The sequence below is a fragment of the Limulus polyphemus genome, unplaced genomic scaffold, assembly GCF_000517525.1.
Source record: "Limulus polyphemus unplaced genomic scaffold, Limulus_polyphemus-2.1.2 Scaffold5448, whole genome shotgun sequence".
NCBI classification, from domain to species: domain Eukaryota; kingdom Metazoa; phylum Arthropoda; class Merostomata; order Xiphosura; family Limulidae; genus Limulus; species Limulus polyphemus.
In genome coordinates this window covers 13,386-24,230 of record NW_013671058.1, presented here as the reverse complement: position 1 = coordinate 24,230, position 10,845 = coordinate 13,386, and the positions used below count along the sequence as shown (strand labels likewise).

The 10,845-nt window shown below is 32.6% G+C and overlaps 1 protein-coding gene across 1 annotated transcript in view; it reads left to right on the top strand.

Annotated features, from left to right (window-relative positions):
- The window catches only part of LOC106472590 (bestrophin-4-like), a gene marked incomplete at its 3' end in the record, with an annotated part of 51,982 nt that overhangs the window by 30,928 nt on the left and 10,209 nt on the right, over positions 1–10,845 (top strand). Inside the window, exons 8-10 of the mRNA XM_013933245.1 lie at positions 2,413–2,493; positions 7,758–7,912; positions 9,881–9,956. Of these exons, the coding sequence (XP_013788699.1) occupies positions 2,413–2,493; positions 7,758–7,912; positions 9,881–9,956 (312 nt within the window). The remainder of the gene's footprint in view (positions 1–2,412; positions 2,494–7,757; positions 7,913–9,880; positions 9,957–10,845) is intronic.

Genomic DNA, 10,845 nt, shown 5'->3' with positions numbered 1-10,845 from the left:
ATTTTGTTTGAGTTTCTTCCCCTTTTTTTTCTTCGCACCAAAAGTGCAGAAATGTTATTTGATAGAAAAACATATTTTCATGGATTTTCTTTTCAAACTTGGTACACTGATAGATCTTTACCTACCTACGGGTTTTCTTAGTTCGTCTTATATGCTTGATGTTGTTTGGGGTTCTGGATTGATCCATCCCACCTCAATCACATCTTGGATCTTCTCTGTTTTCATATGTAGTCTTTTATCGCATTTGGGTTTGCTATTTCTGCATGTTGGGGGTATGCCCACATTTCACATTCTTATTTTCCATTTTTCGGGATGCTATTTCAGGTTATTTCACCACGTGATTCTGTCCAAGTTTTTTGCCTTGCTCTTTGGACTTGTCTGGTACCATATATTTTGTGAAGTGGTCTGCATTTTACCTGACTTCAAGTTATTTGGGGTGATTTTACCTACACTATTCATTGGATGTATTGCTTTGGTTAGCTACATCCAAAAGGGGTAGTCTTCACATACTCATATAGAGTCAGCTCTGGTTATTGAATTTTCCTGTTGGATGTGTTTTTCCTGTTCCATGCCTCACATTCTCGTCTCTTTGGGGTGGGTATATTTAAACACCCCTCTATTAAGACCATTCATTAATTTTCCTAATAGATTTCTTCCTTCTGTCTTCTTCTATATGAGTTGATAGGTTATCATATAAAGCTTTTTTTATGTGTCATGTACTATTATGTATAGAGAACTGGAGTTATTGACTCAAAACCAAACAAATGTTTTGTAATATATATTGTGAAGGCTCACCTTTTCTAAAATAAGAAGTAATCATTTAGATCCATCAGAATCTAAACTAGAGAGAAATGTATCTATTATCCACCCATAAGTAAACTAATATCTTGTGTACTAATTAGAAACACTGTGGTGCAGATTTCTCAATTATATCAAATTGTACATGAGCAAAACTATTAGTAATATTACGTCTCCGTTCGTTAGTTAATTTTCCGTAAATTTCGTTCTGACGAAACTTTAGCGACACAAGTCTTTTCTTAAATGAAACTGGTTTATTCTTTCTGAATACAACTTTGCAATACACTTAATTTCCACAGTCGCGCTATAACAACTCAACTCAACAATACTCTGTCCGCAGTTCAATTACACATTGTTCCCGTCGCTTCTTGGTTGGTCTTATATATACAAGACTACCCCATATCTAGTAGTCTCCCGATGCTTCATGAACGTTCTAGAAGCACGTGGTGTGTTACTAGCGTCACGTGACCTCCGCTGTCGTAACAGTAATAATTGTGTTGGAAGGCAATGTATTATGGGAACTAGCTGGAATTATAACATTTTATTGTTAGATTATTACTAACCATGTAGGCTACTCACTAGTAGTCAGCTTCTAAAGACACTGTTTAAATGAAAGACTATGGGAATTTCACTGTTTTGATGACTCTGGACCTCAGAATACTTATGCATGGAAGCAGTAGAAAAACTGTCAGCTCAAATACACAACAAAAAAGGTATTCAATTAGAGGTTAACATACAGAAGATGACAAAGATTCCTTCACAACAGTATTTCACAGTAAAAGTTCTTTTAAGTTTGACCAGTATAAGTGTTACCACATTCACATTCAATTTTTCAAATCCTTGTCTTATCGTTTAAATGTATTTTATATTTTGTATCAACCTAAAGTTTGATTAATCTTATTCATAGGTTTCAAGATAAGATAAAATATTTATTGTTTCTTAAAAACATTAAATAATTGACGAATTAATCCTAGAATATAAAGTAAGAATATAGCTACTTCTTTCTATTTTCTCTTAAAAAGATGTTGATGTAATTTTATTTTAAATAAACATTCTACATTACTAAATTTATTAAAAGTTCTATCAACAGTTGTTTGATATTTTTATGAAACAACAATAAAGATGTTGTAACTGTGTACTAATAAACATTGCATTTTATTTATTTATTTAAGCTTAACTTGAAAACAAGTGTCAATCATTCATAAACTATGTATATTATTTTATACTTTTATATCAATTTCTGCATTGCTATATCAGTTGAGTCAAATATTGCTAGAGAGTGTGAATGTTAGCTCTCATGCAATTGCTACTGTATGTATATTATTTTCTTTATACTTTGAAACCTGTAGATTTGAACAAATAAGTATACAGTACAATGACACTGAAGAGTATGAAAAATTACAATTCCAAACAAGTATTTAGTTTTTGCCTTCTGGTTGCTCAGAGGTTAGCTTGAGGGCCTACAACATTAAAATTTGAGGCTCAATCCCTGCATTGGGCACAATACTTATGGATGGCCCATTGTGCAGTTATGTGTTTAAAAACAAGCAAAATAATACACAAACAGTTTTCTTCATAATAAAAGTTAATTGATATATATTTTCTAAACTCCAGGTTGCTGAAGTTTTGATCAACCCTCTCGGTGAAGATGATGACGACTTTGAAGTCCAATGGCTTATTGATCGTAACATTGAGGTAGATAATAACTCTTACACAAGTGTTTAGTTAATGATTGTCATACTGATGGAAGAGAATTATTGAGTGAAATACTGAAATTGTATAAATATTTTTCTTTTGAGTTTCATGTAGCATATTAACCCATTTTATCTGAGCATTGCGAGTATAGTATTATACAATTTAAAATAGATTGTGTTGTGGTATCTCAGAATCATTTCACTGAACTTATTTTAACAAGCTAAGCTCACAAAAACCTACAGGGGTTAAAACTTGAAAAGAGACAAAGTACTATGATGTTGTAAGATTGCAAAATGAAGACAGAATTTTTAAAAGCTTAAATTCCAAAACATACTTACCTCCTCTGACACTTATAGCTATTACTTGACTTCCAGGGTTTTTCTTTGCCCGTACAAGCATTGGCCTGATATTTTCTAGTTTGCTTCAGTCTTTTATACCCCACTCAATTGCCCTTGGCAATATTTGTCTCGTGATACTCTCCACCTATGTCAATGCACCCTCTATCCTGGTACTGTATATAAGGACCTCATTCAGATAATTTTATCAGTTTTTGTTGACAGAGCATTTAGACATTGGTTTGTCTAAAGAAGTTCTGTGATAGTTAACATCCTTGGTTGCAATTCCGTGTCACCTAGTTAATTTCCGATCAATTATATTTTACTATATCTACAAAAATCAAATGAAAAAAATCAATGAATTCCTAGGTTACTGTTTCCAGCACAAAGGCTAATCAGACCTACCCTATTCCACCTCTGTTATGTAGTGTCTCTCAGTGGTCGGGAGGGGAGTCACTCTCAGATGATACTGTCCATGATCTGCTCTGATTATGCCAATATTCCAGGACATTTTGGCGAGAATTTAGACTCACTTTTTCCGGTGCCTCCATTTACTAGGTCAGCTTCTCACAAAGCCAATTTATATTAGCCACCTCCTGCTCCCATTCTTCAGTTAGTCAGTTGGGCTTGTGAGGTTTTGGGGCTTCCCTGGTGGCCTTTGAGTCTACTCTTCCTTGGTGGCAGAAAGGTCTGAGGGCGACTATTTAATTTTTCCTTCTTCACCTGGTATTATTGTTCATGCTGGGAGGTTTACCACTCAGTTACATGACAAGATAGCTATGCCTTGTCTGCAAAATTTGTTGGAACAGCATGCTTTGGCTTACCACCTCCAGGAAGAGGCATATTTAGATTACCAAAGACTTGATCCAGTTTTGGACATAGGAGGTTTCAGACTGGAGCCTGTGATCACTTTGAACAGATCCCAATTTTCTTGGATTTCATCTGACCCCCACTACTGTTCTGAAATATTTATCTTCCCTACAACTTTTGTCAGAAGCCTATCACTCACAGGCCTTGAATAGAAGCATGATTTCTTGCCTCATATATCTAAAGTTTGTAGCAAAATAAATTTTTTTCTAATATATATATATATATATAAAAGCATGAATGTGTGTGTGTGTCTCTCTCTCTCTCTCTCTCTCTGTGGGTCTGTTTCTTATGCATGGCTATATCTTTAAAGCTACAAATTCCAAACTCAAGATACAGATACAACTTTGTGCAGGAAGTAACATGAGCTATGAGGCCGAAAATTGAGGCCAAAGTGACCAATATGGCAAGTTGTCAAGTTGTATATTGGTTGTCAAACAAGGCAACCAATTGGTCTCAAGTTGAAAGGGTCAGATTTTTTTGGTAATGTGTGATCAAGTGGGCTATTATTTACATTTCGTCTCTGTGTGAGAACTTCTCTTAATCATTCTATCCATTATCAATTATGTGTTAAAATGATTTAAAAACTTTGTTCTCTTTCCCTCCCTCTTTCTTTCTTTCTTCTACACATACATTCCTGCTTTTGTACTCCTCTTAACTGAAAGAGGCTGGTGCATTCTCTCGAACCTGCACACACTCCTTCAACTAAATAAAATAGGCTTACTTCAGCCATATATTTTGCTTTGCTTGTGTGTACTCACAAGAATCACGTATATACAATGACTTTACAAAAACGTTTAGTATCAGCAAATTTTCATTTACTTTGTGTTGTAAAGAAAAGAGAATAAACCAATTCTTCATTAAATGGAACAATAATAAAGTCAGAATATGCTGCAAACAACACTTGACAGCATGACATTTCAAGAAGCAGGAACAATGAACCCTGTTTTGCTTTGATTAAAATATCTTTAGGAAATTTTTATTTTTTTCACGCTTTGTTACTTTTATTGATTTTAATCAAAATATTCATTTAGGTAAAAAAATAATTTTGAGTTTTTTGCAAAAAGTCACTATTAATATGGTTGATTTAACAACTCAAAGCAACTCAGGATATTTAAAGCTATTTTCATCCGAGCAATGCAGGGTAGTTGGCTAGTTAGAAATAAGATATATCACAACAACTTCCAACAATCAACAAACAAACTTTACAATAAAGAAGTAATTTATGTAACAATGGGTAGCTGTGGAAATAAACACTGTACACAGAAGAAGTAGACTGAAATTCACAACAAAGACTAAAAAATAACACCAAGTTACTGTCAGACTGATAATGAATAAATCATTCTGTGTAAATTTGTCAACAACATAATACATAGTTTAGATTGAAAATCTACTCAAATATTTACCATGAAGAAAATAAAGCAGTCAAAAATAAAGTTTTACACATTACAAAGGAAAACACCATTAAACTGTCACCAAGGAATGAATGAAAAATCATGTTGTTTTATGATAGCCAATTTTTAGCCTGGTTGTTTCTAGAGTTGCCAGCTATTCTGGCAGAGCCTACTCTTGGATCCCTGTTGTCATCAATAATGTTAACTCATGAGAGCATGTTCTTGTACACATTACAAAGGAAAACACCATTAAACTGTCACCAAGGAATGAATGAAAAATCGTGTTGTTCTATGATAGCCAATTTTTAGCCTGGTTGTTTCTAGAGTTGCCAGCTATTCTAGTATATATATATACCAGGCCCAAGATTTCTTCTCAGTATGTTATTTCACCTCTGTTTCTTCATTCTTCTGCATGTGAGTTCCTATTCAGGTAGCATTCCAATCAGTGATTTCTCATAGGTTTTATCCATGAATTTTATATGATTGTGTAGATACTTTGTCAGCACAGGGCGATTTCACAGATATAGATATAAACTATGCCCCATCATTTCTTCATTATGAGTTATTCATCCCCATTAACGCCTTCCTTGTAGCCACTATCTTGTCCATTATAGTCAATGAAACATTGTGTTATTCAACTGTGTAACAAGGTTGTTAAAGTGGCAGAATGTATCGTTGATCATGATTTTGATATTAAAGCAATTGAAAAGAACATTCAAAATGTCTATACATGGAAATGACTAGAATGTTTCATAGATGGAAAGGCATCAGAAAGACATCAAGTATGCTAGTCATTGTTGGATAGGTTTTGAACAACTTTCTCTGGTAGAAGTTTTTCCCTTTCCTCTGTGATGCCCTTTTCTGTACCATCATGACTGTGTAATTGATCGTTTGTGGGAATAAGTTGATTCTATTCTATTGTTGCCAGACTGATGGTGTCTTTTGTTGCTTCTTTTTCTGTAAGTATTCCATGGTTATTGTACTCTGTTTTGTGGAACAGGAGTGGACATTCATCTGGTTTCTCTCTCTCTCCCTCTCTTTATATCTTTTTTTTTTCACATCTTTTACCTCAATGTCGAGATACCTTTGTGCCATTATTTCTTCATTTTTACTTCAAGAATGTTTTCTCCAATATCCAGTTTATTCATTTTTCTACAAACCTTGGACTTCAGGGGTTAAGGTTCATGTATGTATACATCTAAGAATATTTTTTCTCTCACAATTTTTGGATCTTTCTACTTCAAATCAGTTATGTCCTAATACTGCAGTTTATTGCACTGGATATGGGGTGTGTGTGTGTCTATATATATATTGTGGTGGACATATTATTGGATATTCCTTGCTTCATTCACTCATGAGTTCTTAGAATTGACACACACACACACACACAATCAATTTGTGGTTTAAGAGATCCATGACATTTTGAAATTCTTCCTTTTGTGGTTGATCTTTTTCCAGATGGCTATATTTAATGCTATTGAGATTCCTTTGAAGAACTTTTCAGCTGTAGTATTATCTTGAAATGGTAATTGCATATTATATTCTGCCAGCTGTGGCTTCTCGTTGTTTTCTAATTGGTTGCAGTTTATTACCTTTAGCAGGAGGTTTTGCAGGTGGATCAGCATCAAATGCTTTCATATTCTATTGTCTACCATGCCCCAACTGATCTGAGTTTTAAGCCAACAGATGTGAAAAACCTTTGTTTACACATGTCACTGACCCAACTTTGGGTAATCCTGGGATATAATTAGTTTGTTCTTGATGGCTTGTACTAAATGTGAGATATTGGTCAGTTACTTCTTTGCATCAAAAAGAATTTAACTGCTCTTCACTCCCAACAATTGTATTTTTGATAATGTGTATATAACTAGAGGTAAGTATGTTTTAAGTTGCATTTGTTTGATGACATATAATTTAATATCTTCACATCAGGTGGAATGAAAATGTAGAAGAGTTAGGTGCACAGTAAAAGTTTCAACCAGAAAGTTACTGGTTGCAGAAAAGAGCTTATAATGAATCAGGTTCATTGAGTCAAAACTTTGGTTCAAAATAGTTAACAGAAGAGATGGGAAAAGTCAACATTTAAAACTTTTGAGAGTTTAATACACATATAGAAGTGTCTATTTTAAATTGTTTTTAGTTACAAAAATACCAGCTTATTTTTGTTGTTTTGAGGTTTTAATTTATTAACATATTTAAGTTAGTAAAAGGAATATTGTTGTTTTAATTGGCAGCTCAGTTGTTTGTTCTAAACTTTCAGTTTTACACTGTATTTTATTTTTTATATATAATTTTAAATTAAATATCATTTTTTATGTTTAAAGGTACTTTGAGTTTTGTTGCCTACAAATACAGTGTTTAAAAATATATTTGTTTCTGAAATAAAGCTTTTAAAATGAGCTGTAAAATTACCTTGTTCATCAGGTATAGTCAGGATAGAATTGTAGTTATGTACCTTTTAGACATCCAGATTTGTACCAGTTATTTCAGCAGTAACTGTTATGACATTCATACATCATAGATGTGTATGAAAAAGTCTAAGAATTGTGATTACATAATATTTGACTGAGTTTAACTCTTATAAAAATAGGTAAAAGACATGGAAGGGACATAATTTTATACAGATAATAAAAGAAAACACAGTATACGTTTTATTCTTTTTCTCCAGTTTTCTTATTTGGTTGTGGATGAGATGTACAAAGAACAACCAGAATTAACTAAATATCAGTACTGTAATGAAGCCATGCCAGAAGAATTACCCTTCACTATCACTGCTCAGCACCTCTATACTAAGCATCCTCAGGATTCAGCTGCTGGTATTGAGTGAGTATTAAATTTGTATAATAACACCTTCAGTGTTTAGCAACTGACAAGTGTATTATGTATTAAATTTGTTAGTATCACATGTAACCTGAAAATTTCAGGGATCAGCTATTGTATCATTTACTTAGATAAATATTTATAGGGAAATCTGTATACTTAGACACTGTTCATCTACCTTATATAATATATTTGTTAAATCTGTACACGAGCAACAATTTTAATGTAAATGCCTTAAAGTTTGTTTGTTTGAAGTTAAGCACAAAGTTACACAAAAGGCTATCTGTGCTCTGTCTACCTGGTTTCTGGCATTGTAAGTCTGCACACATACCGCTATGCAACTGGGGGGTATAAATGTCTTAAAGGTCAAGGATGTACACAAGGTGGTAAGCAAGGTACCCTTCCCTAATAACTCTATGCATATGGTCTTGGTCATTTTGGCTTAGTGTAATGCTATTAATTTCTTTGTTTATGTTGTATGTGCAAGAGTTGATATTTGTGTGTCTAAAATGCCCAACAGCCATCAAATTTAAGGTCCTGCACATGCCCCTGTCAAAGGTCAGATATTTGTTAAATCTGTATAAAAGCATTGCTTCTATGCGATTGGTAAGAGAAAGCTTAAAAATGTTTCAATCCACTAGTATTTCAGCTCATATATAATCAATTTGTTTCTTTTAAATTATGATTATTTAGTAATATTTATCAATAAAAAGCTAAATCTGAATGTCAGATGTTCACTATGGAAGTGTTTCACATATAGTTATTTCAGCATAGTTTTTTAAAGCCCAAATAATTTTTTAACATTTGACTATAAGAAAAAACTTTTTGACAGAGTGAAAACCTGAGCAACAATCAAAATTTCACTTAATTCAAAATGTATTAGAAGGGAAATGTATAATGATGATAAGGTAGATTAGGATCCCACTGTGGTATTTTCATGTAAGAACTACTTATTTTTCGACAAATATCAGATAGATGGATTTGCTAATAACTACAGATTTTTTCAAGAAATGAGTAGCGTGATTCTGATAAGACAACTTAAATTAGTCTTCCTAGTGTGTGTAAAATAATGAGACTTTTTCAAAGTTGGTAAAAATGAAAAGAATATTTATTGTTTAACAAACAAAAACGAAAATGCAACATATGTACTTGTGCACACAAAAAGACAGTTGCTTCTACTAGGCTTTGCTTAGTCCCACAGCTTTATTTCCTTCATGATTGATCTCTTTAGAACTAAATGCAATAATCTTTCTGCAAGTCTTTATTTGATGATCTTCTAAACTGAACTAAGAAAATGCACTTGAGTTCACAAGATTTATTAATTGAAAGCATTAACTCATTAACTTTTACATTTAGACAATGTTAACTGAGTCAGCAAAAGACATAAAAGTGTCAATCCTTTCAACCCAGTTACCATATGTTACTGCAATAACCTCTTGGGCAGAATAGACATTATCTACTATATAGAACAAAGAAAATAAAACAAAGCAATTGCAATGATTTTCTAAACCATCTGTTTATGCTAAAACTGCATTAAACCGAATAAATTTAATTTTAAAAATTTCTATATCACTAAAGCAGGTAGTAAACATATGATATGCCTGCATATCACACCATTTGTGTAATTTTTTTGTTGAATACTTGATTTGATACAAATTATAATAATTTGCTCTCATAACCTTCCTTATACTACACAATAATGGAACAATACAAAATGCATGTGGATACTAGTTTTGACACTTCACGTGTCCTCTTCAGGAGATAGTTACGTCACAAATTTGCACAAATGGTAGATGCTTTATTACATACTTGGTATGGGAAAAGAAGTAAGCAATTTGATATTTGTAATACAAAAACAAATTGTTAATGTGGCATTGAAAAATTGCAATGTGTTAAATGGATAACAGGTGCTAAGGATAGGGTATAAAATTTGAGGAATTAATTTTAAGTTACACTACTGGTTTTTTGTAGTGTTTCACCTGAAGTAGAATTTTCATCAACAATGCCAGAAAAAGAGGAAGATAATATTTCAGTGCAAGAAACAAAGGTAATTTTAGAGATGGAATAACTAACACTCATCTACCACAGTTCTACATTATTATGTATATATACTTCAGACTTGTTTTATAAAGCACATTATCCACAGGTTCACACATTATTGTATATTATCCTAAGTCTAACTAATTATATTAGTGCCTTTACTAACATCTTTGAACTCTTTAATTAGTATCTCATTGCAGAAAGTATTGAAGGGAAAGTGGAATCTGATTGAGGGTTTGCAAAATAATGAAATTAAAAAAGTACAGATGGAATCTCTTATTTTAACTGTGACAACCCTAGATTATAGGTTAAACAGTGTATAGAATCATAATTCTTGTTTTATTAAGATTATCAACTTAGTGTCTGAAAGTGTCCGATTTGAATTATAGAAGAGGAAGAGCTATACAACAAACTTTACCTTGTTTAATGATTTCCAGTGATTTTTCTCACATGATCATTAGAATACTGTAATGATTTTATCACTCAAATGTTAAATTATGTTTAACCGAGTATAAAATTAAAATATTTCCTTTATTCTTCATTATATGTGTACCTTTACATTAAAATCATCTGTTAAAATAAGCTAGTTTTCTTGTATTTCTTAACATAGGAATCTTCTTCTTCTTCTATATAAATAAAATAAGAGTTTTGTCTGTACATTGCTTAGAATAGTGTACTTTTTGCATATCTTCACGTTTCATACACCAGAGAAGCCGAAACAAGCCTTATCTCAATTTCTGTCTGTCTGTCGGTAACGCTCGCGGACATGTTTTTGTTCGCTTTTCACGAGAAAACGAGTGCACCGTTTTCGATGAAACTTTTTTTCTTTGTTTTATAGATGTGCAAGAGGGTTATAGGCTTCTTGAAACTGTCATACGCCTTTTCGAAAGAAAATG